This window comes from Penicillium macrosclerotiorum (genome assembly GCF_028827735.1).
Source record: "Penicillium macrosclerotiorum strain IBT 26536 chromosome Unknown utg000009l_segment0_segment0, whole genome shotgun sequence".
Taxonomy (NCBI): Eukaryota; Fungi; Ascomycota; class Eurotiomycetes; order Eurotiales; family Aspergillaceae; genus Penicillium; species Penicillium macrosclerotiorum.
Window position 1 is genome coordinate 397,067 of NW_026643088.1, and position 21,159 is coordinate 418,225.

General features: G+C 47.3%; 7 protein-coding genes across 7 annotated transcripts; 1 reads left to right on the forward strand and 6 right to left on the reverse strand.

The window, feature by feature from the left end:
- Positions 1-297: 297 nt before the first annotated feature.
- On the reverse strand, positions 298-525 carry N7462_009323 (uncharacterized protein; the record flags this gene model as incomplete). Its single annotated transcript, XM_057081037.1, has 1 exon — positions 298-525. The coding sequence occupies one exon, from the start codon at positions 523-525 to the stop codon at positions 298-300; it is 228 nt and encodes a 75-aa protein (XP_056929874.1).
- A 472-nt stretch (positions 526-997) lies between these two features.
- On the reverse strand, positions 998-1,432 carry N7462_009324 (uncharacterized protein; the record flags this gene model as incomplete). The annotated part of the gene is made up of 2 exons (XM_057081038.1): positions 998-1,282; positions 1,355-1,432. The coding sequence occupies 2 exons, from the start codon at positions 1,430-1,432 to the stop codon at positions 998-1,000; spliced, it is 363 nt and encodes a 120-aa protein (XP_056929875.1).
- Positions 1,433-5,118: 3,686 nt separating this feature from the next.
- On the forward strand, positions 5,119-7,378 carry znfA (putative C2H2 finger domain protein; the record flags this gene model as incomplete). The annotated part of the gene is made up of 3 exons (XM_057081039.1): positions 5,119-5,588; positions 5,687-6,802; positions 6,859-7,378. The coding sequence occupies 3 exons, from the start codon at positions 5,119-5,121 to the stop codon at positions 7,376-7,378; spliced, it is 2,106 nt and encodes a 701-aa protein (XP_056929876.1).
- Positions 7,379-8,277: 899 nt separating this feature from the next.
- On the reverse strand, positions 8,278-9,208 carry N7462_009326 (uncharacterized protein; the record flags this gene model as incomplete). Its single annotated transcript, XM_057081040.1, has 2 exons — positions 8,278-8,395; positions 8,469-9,208. 2 exons carry the CDS (start codon positions 9,206-9,208, stop codon positions 8,278-8,280), a joined length of 858 nt encoding a protein of 285 aa, XP_056929877.1.
- A 674-nt stretch (positions 9,209-9,882) lies between these two features.
- On the reverse strand, positions 9,883-10,597 carry N7462_009327 (glycoside hydrolase family 11 protein; the record flags this gene model as incomplete). The annotated part of the gene is made up of 2 exons (XM_057081041.1): positions 9,883-10,282; positions 10,344-10,597. The coding sequence occupies 2 exons, from the start codon at positions 10,595-10,597 to the stop codon at positions 9,883-9,885; spliced, it is 654 nt and encodes a 217-aa protein (XP_056929878.1).
- A 1,050-nt stretch (positions 10,598-11,647) lies between these two features.
- N7462_009328 (sterol desaturase family protein) lies at positions 11,648-12,664 on the reverse strand (the record flags this gene model as incomplete). Its single annotated transcript, XM_057081042.1, has 1 exon — positions 11,648-12,664. The coding sequence occupies one exon, from the start codon at positions 12,662-12,664 to the stop codon at positions 11,648-11,650; it is 1,017 nt and encodes a 338-aa protein (XP_056929879.1).
- A 2,004-nt stretch (positions 12,665-14,668) lies between these two features.
- Positions 14,669-15,035, reverse strand: N7462_009329 (uncharacterized protein; the record flags this gene model as incomplete). The annotated part of the gene is made up of 2 exons (XM_057081043.1): positions 14,669-14,731; positions 14,847-15,035. 2 exons carry the CDS (start codon positions 15,033-15,035, stop codon positions 14,669-14,671), a joined length of 252 nt encoding a protein of 83 aa, XP_056929880.1.
- Between the last annotated feature and the right edge of the window lie 6,124 nt (positions 15,036-21,159).

Below are 21,159 nucleotides of genomic sequence, written 5' to 3' on the forward strand. Positions count from 1 at the left end.
GGGAAGGGTATCAAGAGAATATCAACCCTGTCGCTGATGCTTGTAACAATCGGCCCAGCAAACTCTTATTCCCCGGCGTTCCAGTCTCTGCGTGAGGGCGGACGTTGCCAATGAACCTCGGCCCTACTAATGTCTAAAACGGTTATTAGGGCAAGGGCAGGCCCGACCAGGTGACTTTTAATGCCTGAGGCGTAAAACGCAACAACTTTATTTTTTCCCCGGAATTGCGATCAGGGAAGCAACAGCATCCACTACTACGTCGGGATCGTCACAATTGGAAAGTGCCGGTCTGAGGGATCAAGAGTCAAACAGGGCAGCATGTCCCCATCCAGCTAGAAACTGGGACCCAGAAGCATCGCTGTTTCCGCTAAGAAGTGAGCGCGCGAGCTGACCACTGGCACGATACCGTACCTGCGATACACTCCGCGTTTCGAAACGAAGGGATTGGATCATACGCTCCCAGACTACCTTGCGCCGCCACGCTGCGTCGCGAAGCGCAGCACAGAAGGATAACCCACGCTGCATGTTTTCATTGGCTATGGGGCTCCCGATCGTCAATCCAATCGGGGGACCAACGACCCCAATGAACCCCCTCGACCCAGCCCGCCACCACGAGACTACTAGATCCCAATGTCTGGGCATCTGAACCTGTCTACTCCGTATCGAGTACTGGCGTCGTATTACAATCCCATGCCCTCCCTCACTCTCACAAGTTGCACCGAAAAATCTCGGTGTAGGGAACGTGACGAGATAACACTAGCCGAGTGATTCCACACCGCGCTAGTGGGGCCCTGATTTATCCCCGACAAACCTTCACCATGAACGTCGTCGCAGCCGCTTCGCTGTGGAGTCTGCAAGGGACCCTCGTTTTTCTTGTTCTCGGCATCGCGGGTAAGTTTGAAAATTGTCCTAAAGCCGCAGGAACCTACAACCGGAGTAACGGGAGGGGGCTGGGGGGCTGGGGGGCTGGGTGCTGGGTGCTGTATAGACCGCGGTACTATAGGCCAGGGCTGAACCCGGGGGGTTGTTGCTCCATGTTGATTACTGGCGAGGCGGGAACGGAGGCGTTGGCGCAGAAAACGCGCCTGGAGCGCTGCAGCCCCTTAAGGCTTAGACTGACGCCTTCTACGGGGGTACTAAGGGTGGAAGCTGGCGCTGACAGGTGGTTTCCCTCCTTGTAGCGTTGCTTGCGACTTAGACCGCCAATCACTACCGGAATTGCCAATGTAGAACTGCGCCTCTTGATGGAGTCCGGAGTATGGCGTCCGCAGTATGAAGTAGCCTGGAGTTGAAGTCTGGCCGTCTCAGGACAAAACATGAATGATCGGCTACAGGAGACCAACCCAGGACTTACCTGTGACGATCTCTTGAAGTGGACAAGTCGATTGCGATGAGCCTTCAAAATGGAGTTTCCCGCTTTCCGCAGCCACATTGAGGGGGAGACTATGCAGTGCTCCCGTACCATTGATGACTGAGCCTTCTGTAGGATGAACATATGCTACGTCGTACGAGGATAGATTCGCTTTTCAAACCACCTGAGCCAAACAAAGGCGGGGCTTCTGAGCAGGGTCAGGCGATTTGATATGCAAGTGACTACTATGAATATGTTTTCACGTCACTCATCCATTCCTGATACCCTCCCCCTAGGGCGTCAAATCATACCCCCCACGTCCATATCCTGGTCTCCCCCTATCAACAGAGGTATCAACAGAGGCATTTCCTACGACCCTTTTCCCCTTTCTGGTTTTGCCAAGATTCGGTTGTAGTTTCCCAGAAATCCTTTTCACGCCTGTAATTTTTCGTGGGAACGAGCCTTGGTAAAAAAAAAACGGCCAAGATGATTGGATTCAGTTCGTGAAGCTGGTGTGGAGCACAAGGGGATGACTCAGCACTCCTTGTCAACGTCCAGTGTGCACAGCAAGCAACAATGTCGTCCATCTTGTCCTTTTGCTTGTCCGACGTGTCTTACTTTGAGTGCCCAGAGAGTCTCATACATGGTCATTCTGTGTCTCTGTGTGAATCCTTTCTGTCACCCTCTCCTTTGCTTTCATCTCTCGAGTGACAGCGGACCGTGAGTGTGGCAGTGCATGCAGGACTGGGGCCCAAGTGGAGGGCGCTAGGAAATCAGTGGGTCGCAGCCAGCGACTCAGCATTGTCCACTACATGTGGAGCCCTTGAGGAATGTTCTGTCTGCTTTTTTGCATGCGACTATTTCACATAACCGCCCACCGTTCTCTCCTGTCGTCATTCCCGAAACCCAGCCAAGGGAGTGGGAGCAAGAGAGAGGGGCACAGAGAGCATCATTCTGCATGGTGCGAATTCTCGATTGCTGCGCCCGATCTGATCGAACTGGAACTCGGGCTGTGGGGGGATTTCGCACTTGCATTTGCAGGATTTCGTCAGTCTCCCGGGAGATATAAGCCTACAGCCAAGACTTCCAAGAACCCCCCGGTGCATATTGTCACTTGTCACTGGTGGATTGTACGTGGACTGTACCACTGATTCATACCCTATCATTCTGTTCTCCATTCGCGATTCTTACTTTCCTGGTCGTCGCTGCTTCTCTTCGGCGTCATGACGGTCAGCTATGACCACCGCGCTAACCATGGTTCCTCGAGGACGGAACGTCTTGATACACTACTTCTGCAGAGACCAATGGTCGTCCCGGCCCGTTGCCCTTGCCTAGCACGGAGTAGGAATACCGCCAACTGTAATTTGCCGCCCCCTCCTCCCCTCCTGGAAGTGCCGGGGCCAGTAGTATCGCCTTCCAATACCCATCTTGGGATAGCATTTCAGACAATAAATAACGAGGCTCGAGGCATGCGACACTCCTCATGGATGATGACGGTTATCCGAATCAACCATTATCCTACCCTCCACCAGCAATATCCTGGTGAGGCGTCCAACATGCGAGACAGGGAACGGTTCCCTCATCTCCCCACTCCGAGGGGGAAGGGGGCTTTTGTGACGCGCCAAAGATGGTGGGCGGTATATAGAGTACAATGATGTTATTTAATTATATAGAGTTTGGCCATGCGCGGGTTGGTTCTCAAAACACCAGGGCGGTCCAATGACTCCGTACTCCATACTGGGCGGAGCATGGAGGAGAGTTGGTCAATTAGGCCCTACGTCTAGAACCCTTGCGCTTTTCCATCACCGCGATCCCAGTTTCTGGAAGGCCTAATTTCCTAGGTTCCGAGGGCTTGAACCACGGGTGATGTGTCTGCAGCGGATGTGCCTGATTCGAGGAGAACCGAGTAAAATTACGGGATCCCGGGCTGTCCGTGTTATTCCTAAGGCTGACTAGGGGGAGGGGGCGTTCTTGTTATTCTATTCTTTTTCTCTCTCTTTTTGTATTTTTGCATTTTTTTTTTTTTTTTTTTTTCAAGATTTATGATTTAGATTTTTTTTCACCCCCGCTAGAATCACCAGAAATGAACTAGTCCAGCCTTGTGATGATCGTGTCATCCCATCATTCCAACGTGGCTACACAACTGCCCTCCCCCCTTCCCACGCGATTCCCGCAATAAATGAGGGATCGAATAAGAAGAGTGGTCCTATATGAACCTCTCTCTACTCCTCCTCGGTTGGTCTCCTCCCCGGTTCGTATGGAGCAACTAAGAATCCCCACTTCAAGGGCAAAAAGGGCTGATTTTCCAACGTCCGTACGGGTATGTAAATGATACGGCGGTATACCATACATATACCCGGAACCAGGCCCAGTCGCCTTTTGCCTCTCTTCTTACCACCACGTCAACCCCCCGAACTGCAAGTTAAGTCCGGCCAGAGACCCATCGTTTTATGGGATTCAATACTCCCTCTTTTTTGCCTCTTTACGTCTGGAAAGGTTCCAGAATCCATCCTGGCTCCTGTCCTCGGCCCTTGACTCCTTCCTCCCCTCTCACCTCTCCCGTCCACCTTGGCTCAGCTCGGTGAGAATGAGATCACCGCAATTGCCTTCTCTTCGATTCTAAGTACTGCTCTGGCTCGTGCTGTTGGACCCAATCAATTGGTTGCACCGCCATCTTGCCCAACTTGCCAACTGCCCGATTTCCCACGCACTCGGGGCGCATTTTCGCTCCCTTTTTTCCTGGCTACTTTCTGTGCCTCGCTAGTGGCACGTTTTCAGCTTTCGTACCTTCCTTCCTTTTGACTAGGGTGTGCAGCTGCTGGAGACACCAATTGTTCAGCTAGTGGCGGGGTGTCCGAAGGATAGACAGTCCTTATACTCGACCACTTTTTTGGCCATCTAATCGCATTACCCGTGCTTTTTTGTCTCTGCTTTTCTCTCCAAGTTCAACGCGATCCCACCCCTTTCTGTCTTTCCCCCAAAAAGGAACGAAGACCTCAAAAAACTAAATCCAAGGAATAAACCAAGAAAAAGCATGTGTGGCCCTAGTCTTGCCATTTGCGATTGACTCGTTCTATGGGACACAGACGGCTGCTCGACAGGGCTGTGTTACTACTGCGGCAAACGTTTCATCCCATGAGGCGAATCGCCCGACAAGGGACCCGAACGAGGTAGGTGGTCAACATTTTTCGCATCCCAACACAGTCTTTCGCCTCGAGCGGGCGTTTTTCCTGTGCCCATTCAGCCCTATTCCTGATGTCCGCGACCTATGGATATTAGGTCACTCTCTGCGCCCCCTCGGTTCCACCGGTCTGACTTGCAACTAGATTTCCAGCCGCATGAACTTGTATTCTGCACCTAGCACCTATTCCCCGTTCTGGTCGCCACCCATAAGTCGCCTCGTCGGCTCGCGCTTGCTTACCCATTAGAAGCTGGACCTTCTCTTTGAAGCATCCGAGGTGGAGGCTGGTGAACAGTCCGCTTACGAATCCGGGCTGGTTTCACGACCGACGTTTGCACTCAACTGGATTGGGTTATACTTGCGACACTGATCTGGATTCAATCCACCCATCGTTCCGATTTCCGCGACGCGACGCCTTTGTGTTCTTTCTTTCTTATTCGATCGTATTTTTTTTATTTCCATTTTTATTGCTTATCCTTGGGAAGATCTCTATCCTTCCGCTGTTTCGCCGCCGTACCTGCACCCGGGATTCGCAGCCTCAGCTCGTTGATGTTAGCGCATCGGTTGGTGTTGCCTCGGTTCTAGAATGGACCAAAGAGACCGTCGACTATATTCGCCGCCGAGCTTCTATGATTTGAAAGATCACGACCGCCACCGTTCCGATCGTACCCACATGATGCCCGACTTGCCCTTCTCGTCTCACGGCCCGTTACCTATACCATCTCGTTCCGTCATGAACACTGCTCCGCCACCTTTACCCCCACCGCCCAGGATCCATGACTTGGAGAACGGTTACGACGCTGGGTGGCTGCATGCCAATTCTGGAAGACCAGCTACTGTACTTCCCCCAATTAACCCCAACTCGAGTCTTTTTGGTGGCCATCGACGCCCTGACTCTACGCCGCAAAGCGATCGCATGGTGGTGGACGAGCTGGAAGGACGACAGAGTGGGTTGCCCTTAGCACACAGCCCTGAGGCCCAGATCAAGATAGAGCCACCACCGCCCACCGATGACGGATTTCCAAATTCGATGTCTATCAATTCGGCTGGTCCTATGTAAGTCTTAAACCGTCAATCTCCGTTACCAACCTATAGCTCTATGATTTCCGGCAAAATGCGCTTCAGAGGGTATCATTGTACTGACAACTTTTCAGCCTCAAGGGTGAGCGGGACTTTTCGCTCCGAAGCGTCAAAGACTCGTCAAATGCCTACGATCAGCATTTATTGTCGAAGATTGGGAATTCGCTATCCCCTCGCAACTCAATCAGTCAGGGATCCGACCACCGAGGTTCAATTTCGGCACTTACCGTTCCATCTGTTCCATCCCGATCATCTAGCAATCTGCCTTCTCCAGGGCCGTCAGAAGGCTCAACTCTCGATGTGAAATGGTATAGCAGTCCACAGTCTGGGGGAGTGTCTCCTCGAAGCAAAGTCGGCTGGAGGGAATATATTGAGGGCCGTAGCCCGAGTGTTGAGAGCAATGCACCTTCTGCACTTGACTACGATTATATGCGAGATATGGGTCGACGACGATATCGTGGAACTACCCCCTCTCGAGAGGATAGTATCAGTTTACCAAGCAGGTCGAATCGTGGAAGCTATGACCAAGGTGTCTTCTCCGACATTGAGGGTGACTTCTCTACCGATGAGCCAGCGCCCCCGCGACAGTTTATTCTGCGTGAACCGACGCCGCCATATCCAGAGGGCTCCAAACAGGGTATGAAGCGTAGAGCATCGTCGCCTCCGCGAGAGCCGATAACGGACGATAGGCATACTTTGCACCTGGCTACGAGCAATGGCGATCTATCCCAACGCCGAACGAGTGGACACCCCCCTTTTACAAATACTTTGTCGGTCAACACAACTTATGCCCCGAGCCATCGAACCTTGTCAGCTGCATCCTCTCTCAGTATTCGAACCTCAGGGTCGTATTCTTCCGCACTCTCGATTGGAGGCAGCAGCATGACTAGCCTCTCCCCTTACGACCGGCCCTCACCGGGTGGTCTTTCGCCCAGCTCTGATTTGGATACATTCCATGAAAAATCGATTTTGAATCCAAATTTGCCTGCAACGGGCCTTGTTCAACCAGTTGTACGACCAGTCGCATCTTCAAATACTCTTGAACCTCCCACAACAGACATTACCGGAAAGGTTATCATGCCGACTGCTTTGACTGCACCAAAAGCCTCTGCTCCCAAGATTAGTGGACTATTCATCTGCGATTGCTGTCCAAAGAAACCAAAGAAGTTTGACAATCCAGATGATCTACGGTCAGTCTTACAATATCTCATTCTAACGGGAAATTCCAGAACTAACTTTATCACAGTGCACACGAGATGGAAAAGCAGTACTCCTGCCTATACTGCAACAATCGCTTCAAGAACAAGAATGAAGCAGAGCGTCACCAAAATTCCCTCCATCTTCGTCGCCATTCCTGGTCCTGCGCTGCACTGCCCGGGTTTCAGGCTGCGTTCCATGGCTCCGTCACCCCGTCCTGCCAAACCAATGCCGGTCCATCGCATGACACTTGTGGCTATTGTGGGGAGGAATTTCCAAACTTCCCTCGTCCAGACTGGGACCGCCGTTTCGAGCACTTGACTACTGTCCATAAATTCGGCGAGTGCAACAATGCCAAAAAGTTCTTCCGTGCGGACCACTTCCGCCAGCACTTGAAGCACAGCCATGCCGGGTCTAGCGGCAAGTGGACTAATATCCTGGAAAACGCTTGCATGAAGGAAGAGCAGCCACCGGAGCCTCGGGATAAGACTGCTGGGAATTCTGGCCCACAATCAAATGCTGGATCTTTGACCGCAAACACAATTGATGAAGTTCTCAGCGAGCAATGACAGAGGGCCATCGAATATCTATACAAAGGGTATCGGTATTCGCACTTAGGCTACCTTGCCCGACATTTCATTCTCGGCTTAGTCTGTCCCCTTTACTGTTGTCATAGTGGGGCAGTTTGTTAGCAGCTCAAAAGAGCATCAAAATTCTATGACGTCCCTCCCGACATCAAATTCTCACCTCGGAGAATCTCAAACATCCATACAACGCACCCAAAAAGTGACTTGGTCCAAAAAATCTCAATCCTATTTTGGATATTACGATATGACATGATTTTTTTTTTTTTTTTTCATTTTTCTACTTTCTGCTTTTGGATCGGTTATAACTTCGGCGGAGAAGACAGGGAGTTTTCCTGGGTTTAGGGTATTGTCGTATGTATACCTGGTGCATCATCATTACCTGGGTGGATCTATATCATTCTCCATGAGTCGGAGTCTTGTTTCATGGTTGGTGGAGTTGGTGCATGGTTCGGGGATCTGGATTTACGCCGACGCTTCTGCGCACATATATATATATCTTTATTCCCCCCCTTGTATATAGGAACTGAAATTTAGACCGCAGTCGGTGGCTTCTTTTCACTTGTTGCTTTGTTTCCAATTTTGGGACTTGTATCCGTTGTAGATAGGGAACCTGACTGAAATATCGGGTTGCAGACTTCATTATATTTCCTACGATGTGTCTGAACAGATTAAAAAATGTGCCTGGATAGCAACAGTGAAGATATGAGCCTGAAGTATGACGTCTTTCTGTTCAACATCAGTTCACCATCAGTTCATGTCCGTAAGCTACTTCTCTACCGTACTATGTAGTATCTATCTGTGTGCGCAAAGGTGATTATGGATTCTGAATGTTGTTCAAATTTGCATGTTTTACCGGATATGATTTAGTATGTCAAGATCGATTACTGCGTGGCTTTCTCCAAATCCGCTGCCCACAACGCGGCCCCAACGACATTTGTAAATGAAAGAGCCATAGATGCAAATGGAACCATTTCCAGTACGAAGGATGCAATGCCGAGGCTTGATACAGTTAATGAACATTCAAAGATATGGCGACTGAAATGGAGAGCAAAGGGAATATGAATCGACTCACCCAGTGTATGCACCTCTATTTTTCGCAACCCATTCGTCTCTTTGCCGAGTGTTCCAACCCTTGAGTTGGAAATAGCGGGCATGTAGCGTTGGTCCCATTTTCTTACCTTGCATCGTAATATATAGCACTGTCCCGACCACTGGAATCAGATTCAACGGCAAATAGATCAACGATCGTAATAGTGCCTGAGGTTTCATTCTTGAGAAAGGCCGAGAAAACATCTTCCCCAGTCTTGCTACGGCGTCTCTTCCGCCCGATCGGGGTTTGACCTCGCGACCCTGCGCAACAAGGGGCTCCTGGTCACGAAGAATAAGAGTACTGTCAAAGGTATCTATGAGAGCGTCCTCAACGAGGAATGAACGAGAGAGAAGATTTGTGATCGTTGAGCTCTCAGTAAGAACCAACAAAGCCGCCGATATAGCTGCCAAGGGGCCACTTGTGAAGGTCATGATGGCCATCTGTGGCACATATGTGAAGAAGAACATGGCGGTGGTAACACTAAGGCCCAGGGTGATGGTGCGCCCCGCACGGGATATAAAAGGGCCCCAAAGGTCCTTATGTGCCACAAAGTAGATAATCCCCTGGTTTGACTCGTGAGATGCGGCAATATGCATTAAAATTGGCGAGTGTTTGGTTACCTTGAATGGATAGAGATATGCGCCCGATTTGATCACATCCTGGGCAGCATGCTGGGTCCTTTTAGCCTCAGCAGCCACTGAATCTTTCAGTTTGTCGGACATCGCGACAGAGCAGTCATCAATATTTCAAAAAGGTGGGGGTGAAGTTGAGAAAGCCAAGGTTTTGCTGGCGATCGAGGATCCCGCGCTGGATAAATGACGTCACCAAACCGGCTCGACATCTCAGGAGGGTCGGCGGGTATGGCACACAAACTTGTTACTTTCGTATTTATGATATTCTCTAAGCTCTACACAAATGCAAGGCTAAGAGAATCAAATAATAGCAGGGAATCCAAACTATGGTATCCAAAATCCCCATAGGGACAAGCTGCCCCCCAAGTAATAACACCTGACGGGGCGGCCATCCGGACCGACTCTAAAGCGAAACAGAGTATATAATTAGTGAATGATTATCACCTACTTCATAGTGTCCTCTAAATCATTTCATGCCTCCATATGCGTCGACATGGCGGTAGAGTGGGCTTACCAGAGTGGTTACAATTTGGTACCGAATAATTTGATCCTTACTTGCAAAGATGACTATAAGGCGCCTCAGACAATGAATACTGGCAAGATCATGCCAGTTACTTATCTGAGAATAAGTGGAATTACATAACTAGCTCAAGTTTCCTAATAAATCATCAAATTCCAATCATTGAGAGCAAATGAAACAGACTTGCCCTCATTGAGAAGGGACTGTGATATGTGAAACCACAGTGGACAATCAAACTTAAGATCTAGGAAACAGTGATGGTGGAAGATCCACTGCTCTCATACCCCTCTGTCGAAACAATCTGGTAGTTATGAGAGCCTAGATTCATTCCTAGGGCAGCCCAGGCATTGAAGTGGTTTGAAGTTGTCACAGTACCACTAGATCTCTTGCTTCGGCGGATAGACCAGTATTGATTGAAGGTAGCAGTACCCGAAATGGATGGTTGATTTACTTGCTGGTGCTCGTAGATATCATAGACAGACCCATCACTAGTCACAGTACCCTTGTAGGTCATGCTACTACCAGGGTTGTAGGTTCCATAGTCCTCTAGGATGTAGTATTCGACTAGAGGACTGGTGGTCCAGCCATAGATCGAGAGATAGGCATTTCCAGAGGGATTGAATGAGCCCGAGAAGTTGATAGAGCTAGATTCATGCCAAATCTTATCAACATGAGTCCTGAAGAATATCAGAGTGCGGATCTTACCGGGCGCTACCCGTGCTCCATCCTTTACCGGAAGTAAAGTCCCCACAATTCTGCCAGGTGACACTGTATTGACCAGCAGCACCATTGGTGTAATCCACAGTGCCACCGCCGTTGGTCCAGAAAGAATAGTAATACCCATTGTTGGTTCCAGTTTGACTGGTGGTGATAGTTTGACGCTTGTTGTAATCACCAGGCATTGACATAGCACCCATCACGGCAGAGGCGGCCAGAAGGACGTTGGTAAAAGACACCATGATGAAGGCTATCACTGGAGGCTATAAAGTAAGAAACTTTGGATATCTAGGTGGTGATTCTGTTTAAGTGATTTCAGGAACAAAGGTGGACTTATATACTGCTCTCTATGAGCAGATTCCAAGCCCTCCCTACGTGTCTAACCCTGACATCTGATGGTGATCCCTTAATTAATTTAACCGGGACCCTATTATCCTAAAGTAAAACAATGCCCCTAAGCTTCTTCACCGGCCTAATTCTGCGACACGAGGAGTTCCACTGTGAACGGCGTTCGAAACACCGGCGCAAAAAGCAGTTCCACCAACCCGTTCAGGCTATGACAGCTTAGAATAGCCAAATGGGTATTTCACATAGGATAATGAACCATTTCAAAGAAAACCTTGTGAACGCCGAGACGGCTAAAACTTGGCAAGGTTGTGAAGATTACGACCCAATTCAGGCACGATGGATGTTGAATGCGGGGAAACGAGCGGGTTCATGCTAAGCCCAGGGGGTTCCGTGGCGTTTACGGAATATCCACTAGATGGAACTAGTCTATATGAAAATGCTTAGAAAAACCACGGAAAAAATTTTTTTTTCATGACTCTTAGTTCAGCTAACACTTGCCTGGTATTTTTGTGGATAACCTGCAAGTAGAAAATAAGGATAAAACGATAGAGCGATAGAGCACGGATGGAATTCGCGCAAAGGAGAGTGAAGATCTCACCATAAGAAATGTTCGACTTAAATTTCGGTTGAGGAAGGAAATATTTTTTGTTCCAATCAGTCTAACAAGGTGTTCATTAGGTAGAGTTGAAACAAATCCAACCCAGGCAAACGGCAGAGATGTTCCGGTGAGACTTTACCCCAGAAAATTATTCTATTAAGTGAATGAAGTGAATTTGACATTTACTTAAAGAAAAAAAGTCTTATTGACTTCCAACTCCTTTCCTTCACTTTCAATTATAACCCACCTGGAAAATAAGAGTCGAAAATTATTTCTCTGAGCTAAACTGTCATGCACTCTCATTTACTCATCATAGAAATTTTAAAATTCAATATCGAGTTTGAACCTAGAAAGGTGACATCCAAAGGGAATTATCATAATCGATATTATTGTCCACGCTCTCAATCCGGTCACTACATGTACCGAAGATGCGGTCCCATACGCGTGTTTGCTTTCCATAATTATGACTCTTCCGCCATCCTTTACGATGATGAAGGTCATGATCTTCGATGAAAAGTTCGGCATTGAAGAGCCTCATCAGCCAGGTCAGGCTATTAGGAGGCGAAGCGTGCAAGCGAAGACCGCTATGCCCTGCCAGTTCTGCAAACACAACATAAAGTTGGCAAATATGCCACTCATAGAAGCCCATAGGAAAGCCCATAAACTTCATTGTATAGAATGTCATCAGTGGAATTCCCGCAATATCGAAGAACTCTTGCTCAGAATCCGCATAAATTGTAAGCAGCGGGTTCGGGTGCTTTGTCAAATGATGGGTGCGGTGATACTTCCAAAACGAGTCGTGATCATGCATGATTCTATGGTACCAGTAGAACCAAAAGTCGAGTATGATTCCATATAAGCCAGCTTCCAACGGAAGCCACCGCCAATTCAAATCCATAGGTGCATGACTTGTAGAATATGTGAGGTAAACTGTCATCATCGGACGCACCAACCCGGCTAACATCACGGAAGTAAGGGCCTTCGAAACGCCTGCATCTGGCACACCATCTCGTTCATGTTTATCGCCGTCTAGGAATCCGTACTGGTGTCCAAGTTCGCGAAGATTTCGTAACTCACGGGTTGTGAAGATTCTCGACGCGTAATAATAGAAGATGAAAGCGACAATTTGACCAAAATTTTGGCCACAAACGTGTATATAAAGTTGGTGCAGTAGAAGTGGGATACCGGCATGGAGAATAATCCATAGATGCATGGATAAGTCGGATACATACGGCACTTTGTCGTCCTTGGCGTGAACAGGGACCTCTCTATCAAGATCAACATGATACACATTGGCTTGTTCAAATAATTTGTGGGTAATATTCCATTGGCTTCGATCCCACCGACGCCACGTTGACTTCATCGACTCTTTTTGACTTGGATGGTTGCTCATTGTTTCTAGAGTGCCCCAAACTGTCCAAATTGTCCAAATGGTGTCGAGTTTTAGAGGAATCCGGGAAAATGTACAGCATTTTATCACACTTCGTCTGGTCTTCACGGGGATTTCATATGCCGAGGCTCAAATAAAGTGTGCACTATATTGGGGTTTGCCAGACATGTATTGCCGACTTTACCAAAAAGAAATTGTCACTTTGGGAAAATAATCGCCGGCGAGTGGAGTTTCGCAATGGTTGCCAAGAAAGGAAAGAAGCGGTGGGTCGCTTGAGCGATCTCTCAAATCCAATGCCCTCGTATCTCGTGAAAAGATGAGTATCGACCGGAGATCTTGAGCGATTATAGTTTGGGTTGTTATATACAATATCTGCATATTTTGGGTCAAATGGATTTATAGCAGCCAAGTTCAATGGCAAGGGCCCCCAAGCGATAGATTCATGTTCCTGTTGGCTGCGGCCTTTGTGGGTTCTTTGTTGGACCTAGGAGTTGCCCGAATTCTGTCGAAGGCTAGACTCGTGAAAGAAGAATCTGGGAACATCTCTCACCCTCCCGTTGCGAAAAGCGATTATTCTGGCCGCTGATCGTGCCCAAATACCGATCGTGAGGCTCTTGCTACCCCATGGTTCTTCTCCTCACAAACCCCATAGCACTTGAAGACTGATTTTTACTCATTGTAGCAGGAAAAAATGTTGATGGACTGGAAATACTCCATTGCGTGTGGACTAAGAATCCCTGGCGCCTCGCTTTTTAAATGACATGAAGATAATTACATTGGCAACGATACTGTCGACAGCTTCTCTTTCTTTGGTACCTACTACTTCTAGTATCCACAAATTACCGTGGGTTATTTATTTCAGGCGATATATTATTCATGTCACAGAGACTCTGAGATATAATATCTCTATTAATTAATAGAAAATAAATCAGCATCTTAGGTGTAAACACTATTCCTCGAATGGCAGCAAGGCAGAATCAGTGACGCTCGAAAAAATGGGTTTGGCTAACTATGTCAATTTTACAATGATTAGCGATGCGGAGGTAAATTCACCTCGATACTTGTGACAATAATAACTGGTTGATAGACTGAGATGTCTCTCAAAGTGGAATCCGAAATCAAAGTTGCGACTTTGCATGGAGCTTGTGAAGGTCCCGGTTCTCATGTGAGGAGACTGGCAATCACTGGCTGTTTGTCGCCTTCGACCGCAGCTACTCTCGGCCTCCCAAGTTCTCTTCAATTTCCAGGTACTTTCACGCCAAATAATCACTCAATTAAGCTAACAAATAGATTCTTTGGACGATTAGCTTAGTTACCAGATATTCTGAATTGTTTTGTCGCTTCACTTTTTCAGGCTAGCCAACCATTAAGGAGCGCCTAATGTGTGGCCACGTTTTGCTTTTTCCAGTCTCATGAGTAAATTTCTCACAAATACACGTGCTTTAAAACATTATGCCAGTCGGAAGAAAATTAATGGGTTCAAACAAAACAAGACAGATGATGCGGTAAATGGCCGGGGTGGCTTTTGTGAAAAGTCCCCCAAGATGCTTCATTTCCTATATTGGGTTTGTGTGGCAGAATATATAAAAAAAGACCAGACAGCGCCTATACAGAATATTTTATTCTGCAATATTAGGTTGGGTCATGCCAAGAGCGATGACATCTCGGAAGGCTAAATCAGAGACATAGCCACAATCCAAGAAATCATGCCGAGTGAGACAAGGCTTATCGAAAGGTATAAATCTTCCGCCAAGCTCGTGGCACTGAAGTCAAATCTCTTTGTAGCACTACTTGATGACCCACTGATTGTGGTCAACTGGGGAGATTTCTCTGTGCTAGCAATCCCATTTTGCGCCTTACGTGGCACTGTCACGCTTTGGGCGTTTATTGCGGCCTTCTTGAAAGTTTGTAGTGACCCCGTTCCACTTGTACTAGTACAATCCTAGCTCCTGTTGAATTTTACAAGAGTCGAGTAACTCATTGTGGGGTAACGTATGCTGTATCAATGACTGCCACCATTCCAGCCTGACAGTGGTCAATCTGGCGACAGTAGAGTCAGAGTGGGACGGTATTATTCACTGTCAACGCGAAAACGGTCGGCTGGAGAGTTATTGATTCGTTAGCCATTTTTTGAGTCACTGATCATGACGCATACCAAACCACTGCCGATCCCTGAGATGAACCATTTAGGAAGCTCGTATCGCTGAGAGAGTGACATGGATTTTCGAATGAGGACTGGGCAACGGAGTGGTTGCATGGGTAGAAATGTGAATTCGGCCTTTACTCCTGGAGTCATATGAAGCGTATCTGGGCTTAAAGTCAGCTCATCCTCAACAACATCCATAGTTTGGAAAGACCTCAATGCCGTGGTGGTTATTGAAGAATGCGCAGTTGCTATTATGCCGCTATTATGCCGCTATTAGCTCCTCTTACGAGTTCTCATATTGTGCAGCCACTGAGGGGAGTCTCAATGCGAGTAAGGGACAGAGGATTGATCAAACCATTAATACGCCTTCTTGAAACGATAAGGTTCCAATACGATACAGGGGGCTCAATTAATCAAAAAATTTCAGGTTATACTCTTTACAGTCATTGAAGGCTTTGAGTATAGCCACATGGCCATGAGCCGATCGCAATTTGATCTTACTTTTACCTTGCTAGGGCCTCTTCTCTCTTATGAAATACGAAATCGAGAGCTAGATGATATGTCTTCTTTGACCTGAAAGAGATGATGCATATTATGTGTTAACAAGTCTACAGCTGCACCAAAAGTGCTATCCAAGGTACCAAGGTAAATATCTCACGTACTCTGTTCGAGACCGATCCATTAAGTTGAAAGTTTCAACGAAGACTGTTCTCAAAAAGATCGCTGCTCTGGCTTTGGGTGGCTGATCACGTTGACAAATACGTATGGTAGTCTGTGGAGGCGAAGCACGCAGCTCTCGTGGATAAGGTTTAGAAAACACTGTGGGGTTCCGTGAACGAAGAAGATTGGTGAGCCTGGAGCTCCATCCGTGGCAGATGCCGACCGGTGATTAGTGGCGAGCCACGACTTCAATGCGACCTTTGTCCTGCGTACTGCCTTGTCTGGGCAATGGACCGATCGACAGGGCTAACAGCTTTCCATGGAGTTTTGATAAGAAGTACTTTGAATATTCTTTAAGTTAAAGCTAAAGCCAGGTAGAACTAGATACGGCAATATGACATAGCCACTTCGTGTCTGTAAGTCACCAGGCAGGCTGGATATCGTGAGATAAATTTTGACATTGCCGCACTCTGATTTTGATCTCATCATGTTCTCTGGAACGTGCAAGAAACATCAACAATATGGCTAAAAATTACATCCTTCTCTGGCTATGTGAATTGACCTCAACTTTTGCTCAGCTTCAAACATTTGTGCCCCCCGGGCAGTCTCAAGTTAGCTATAGCGTCAACATCCCCCAACACACGGCCGACTCCAACACTGGGCCAATATATTTCCAGCTCAAATCAACGCAGAATGTTGAATGGTTGGCGTGGGGTCAAGGCACTCGGATGTTAGGAGCAAACATATTTGTCGTTTATGCATCTAGAGATGGGAACAATATTACCGTTTCTCCTCGGCTAGGGTTGGATCATGTTGAGCCAACCTACAACAGTGAAACCAAATTATCAGTCTTGGAAGGCAGCGGAATCAAAGACGGTGTTATAACAGCAAATATTCGATGCGATACTTGTATTAATTGGGAAGGTGGACACGAGGACCCAAACAGCTCGTCGAGCTCTTGGATTTGGGCCGTGAAATACGGAAGCCCACTCAAATCAAATAGTCTGTCAGCACTTATCACAGAGCATGATAGCTCTGGTATCGCAACTTTGAACCTTCAGCAAGCGTCTGGAGGCGCCTCCAGTAATCCATTCTTGGACTCAAGCAACATTACCACCACAACAATGGGACAGGCAACGACAGAAGCAAATTCAGTCCAAAAGCTCCGAATTGCCCACGCTGTTATTATGAGCCTTGTTTTTATCATACTACTCCCTTCGTTTGCTTTGATTCTCCGGGTTTTTCCCTCTTCAATGATCGTCAATATCCACGCAGCCTCCCAAATTGTGACACTCGCACTTGCTGTTGCTGGACTAGGAATCGGAATAGCGATGGCCAGAACACTTCATTTGGTTCAAAGCTACCATCCGATTATTGGGATATTTACTGTCTCTTCTCTTTGCCTTTTCCAACCCGCTATGGGCTTTCTTCAACACAGATACTTCCGAAAAACAGGAGGGAAGGGTAGTTTTGCGTACTTACACCGGTGGACTGGGCGTTGTCTCATAGTTCTTGGTATTATTAATGGTGGCCTAGGGTTCCGTCTTGCGGGCGTTGGCAGCTCAGCTGCCCCAAAAGGGGCAATTGTGGCTTACAGCGTGGTCGCTGGGGTAGCTGGGCTTGGATACCTTTTGGGAACCATATGCTCTTGCGGCTGGAAATCACGGCATATCAGTCCATAATTATAACATATTTCCATTCAACCCCTAAACCTGGGGGCTGCACGATGTGATTTCCTTTCGCTATATGGTATTTTTCCGTTCCTTATACCCTATTTACTTTATGCCCAATTTTATCCAAGTAGGTTCGCCGCAGTGATTATTTCCTGTCACTTAATTGGATGAGTGCTAAATTTCCAGAAAGTGACACCTAGTCCCTGCAGCCCAATTTTCTCCATATTTGTTCAAGATTTTCTGATGTTGCTGATTTGAAAAGGTCTCCTATTGGTTTACGCATCAATTACCCCATTCGGACCGAGCACTCTTCCCTCAACCTTCTTGCTGTCTGACGATGCGAGGAATTTTTCGCGCCGCCTACCCCAAACGGCTAGTATGCTACTTGTGCCTCAAGCCCCGTTAAAAGATCTTCATAATTGTCACTCTTATCCATGTATCGATTGGCATGCCAGAACCATCTTTATTGGCCGAACGGGAAGAGCTGCCGCTTGTTATGGGGGCTATTACTACTTGGTTTCCTAACCGGTCAAAAAAGGGTCGCCTTACAGTTTCGTTGGGAGACCGATATGGGGCCAATTTTCCACATATAAATTCCTGCATTTTTTGTCCACTCCGAATTTTCGAAAGGATTGATTTGTTTTTCGATTCATCACAAGATCCTGGCCCTATTACTTGCCAACAACAAAGACACCGCCCGTTAAACTATTACCAACAACTACGAAATCTCAAAATGTGCCTTTTCCTGTTTCCATACCTTGCAAAGAAGTATAAGGCGAGGAAGAGCGCCCAAGTCAACACAGAATATTGTGCAACCCCGCCACGATCGGTCCCAATCAACAATGGGAGCCCGGTCGGGATGGAGCCGAAAGAAATGGAAAGAAGAGATCCAGTACCTTCAGTACCTGGAAATTGAAGACCACATGGTCAGTATATCTTCGCATTCCTAGCATTCCTGGTAGAAATTCCATGGTAACATGTGGCATATAGTGGTAAAATACACTTCTTGAAGTATGTACCGGTTCTGCATGAGGCTTTGCAGGGGGAGTTTTTGAGATGGTATCTCAGGGTGATTCAGGGCCAGATAAACAGCGGGATTTTTTTTTTCCTTTTCTTATTTAAAACTAGGTGGGTTGTTTTTAATATTGGAAAAAGTCTTCTCATATCATCATGTGGATTAATTATGCTGTCTATCGCTCCCTCATTCCATGACTGCCTGCGATCATGTCCAACGAATGCCCTCCCGCCACATACTGGTACATCGTAAACGCTTGTTGATTGCCAGTTGCATGTTCTATTTTGCGAAAGGTTTTCGAAGTCCACTCTATTCCTCTCGCTCCCAATCCTCCGTATTCCGAGGCGATATACAACGGCCAGAGAAGCCGAAATGAACCCCCAATACCCACCTCCCCTGATTGGAAATGGTAAGGCACACTTGCGAAAACGTCTTCAGCCATCTGTTGGCAAGTAGTGGCACATTGATAGTGTAGCCGATTTCGACCGGGCAGCCCTTTTTCATCCGATGAGCGAGCAAGCAAATATTGAACGATTTTAAGGACGACAATCCGTCCTTGCCGACACTGATTCCATATGGAAGCAATACCGACGGTAGGATAAACATGATAGTCTTGTCCGTAGACTGAGCGGTCTGCACCAAAATCGGGAGTTATGGTATCTGCACTGGTTACGTTGATTGTCTCATAAGTCCACTCGGGGTCAATAGAATCACACCATGAGCTTAGGTATCCATCTAGCTGAAGAGCCCTTTCAATGAAAATATTCAACCTCTCAGTGAGGGTATTCTCAAAAAGGGCATCGTTAATCTCAGCAGATAGATCCCCTATCGCCATAAGAATCTCGAAAAGTCTCTCAACTATTTGAGACTTAGAATTGCCCAGAGACATTGCTCGGGCTGTCAACTCCTTCATAATGGGAGGGGTTTTTCGTTTGCAGAACATGTTATTCGTAGTCTAAAAAATATTTCGGATTTGTTAGAAATATTCAATTGGCAGCTTCCCGCGCTTAGAATTAGACCTCGGATAACCCACAATTTGAGCCCGAATAACCGAGAATAATTCCATTCCAATGCGGGTTTGTAGCTGATTCGTACCCCGTAGTTCCAAAACTTTCATTGCACCATTGACATGGGTCAACCAGCGACTGCCCATTGAATTGATTTTGTCACTAGTAACTGACTGCCAAGAAATTTTATCAGATTAAAATCACATTTGCTGGATCATATCACCCTACCTCATACATGCTAAGCGCCACTACAGCCATGAGCGTCGCGTCTGACGTGTACATTGTCTTGTCTAGCAGGGCTTCATTTGTGGCTAGTAAGGCACTTCCATACTGTTGATAAGCCATTTGAAGCAGACGTGGTGACTTCTTGATTTTTGCCAGGCTTACAAGTCCCACGGCCTTGATTGAGGCCTGTAGGGCAGGCGAGGGGTCGCTGTGTAATAAATTCGGTAAATATGCAATGATGCCGCGGCTTCCTTCAGTTCCAACATAGTATGAAAACGTATGTTTGGTGACATATTCGTCTAGTGATAGTGGCATAGAGGTGATTGGAAATAATATGGGGCGTTGATCTTTCGAGGCAGCTTTATTCCGAGACTTCAAAACCACTTCTTCGCTGTGATCATAGATCCGTAAAGCTGTGAGATCTCGGTAGCCCGTGCATTTACCTCTTACCCGAAGACATTGTGAGCAGGATGGCCTTTGAAGGTCGCACTGCTGTAATCAGAGACTGAGGCCTGCGGGCAGGGATTCATTTAAACCATACCTTGAGACGCCGTAGACGGCACAGCTCACAAGCTTGGCTAGGCTTTCCTCTGTAGACCATGGCAAAAGAAAACCTGCTTGTATGGCGAATTAATGTTATTGTATGGTGGATTAATATTAATGGGCTCGGAGAACATCAACGGGCACATGAGTTCGTAGGGATGGTTGACATTTAACCAGCTGAACTTGATTTCAAAGTGGGGGCCAAAAATAATGCTTGGTGCTTGACCTCAGGGGCTGTGCAGAACCAAGCATCGCTGGCAGAATAATCTTATTCATTCGACAAACCACAATCTAGGGTTCCTGGCGGCGGTCAAGCGCCCAGTGCAATACTGGACCGCCTTACGCGTAGCCTCGTGAGTCGGCTCCGCTGAACTCCGCAAAGCGGTCCCCACCATAAGGCTATTCTGTCGAAAAGAAGAAGCTGCATAATTCTGTGAGGATACACAACTTCCACTTTGCATCCGGATATGTCATGGTTATTCGGTTTCCTGCTTGTTTTATATAATATTCCAGGTAAATCGGCACACAGCGTCACAAGACTCGACTCAACATGGTAGTGAACATTCAACAGCCCCTGCCAGGTAGTTCAAATAATTAGACAGCATCACGTTGAGCATCGGCGTCCATTGGATCGCACGTCTACGACTTGTAGAGTATCCTAAAATATTGATATATATCGAGAAAAAGAAGCTGCATAATGTAGCGAATGCTTAGTTCTTGGAGTGGGGAAACGGCGGTCTACAGGATGACTCAGGATTAACTACGTAAGACTACCCCGCTGGCAGAGGGGCAGACAATCAGACAGCTTCTCTTGATTATGTTTCTATTTCTCCTTCCTCCTTAGCACTCCTACTATCCCCGCCAGAGGCTGGACCTAATTCACAGATCGGTGTAGCCTTATCCTAGTTCTTATTGAACTGAGAACAGAGCGGTCGCTGACTGCGAACCAGGGTCGCATCTAGGGATTGTGGAAGAGAAAGAGAGGACATCTAGGGATAGTGTAGAAGATAAATGAATGTCTGAGTTGCTAGAAACAGCTGGGTAGGCCCTACATATCACATCTCCTGTCACACCGCTAGTTTATGCCTATATGCTACTTCCCCACTATAATATTTACGTAGTTCTGTGATATCTGGTTCTTTGTGCACCTCATATTTTGAGATCGCAGTCTCGAATCCGCTGAGCTATACAATTGAGGT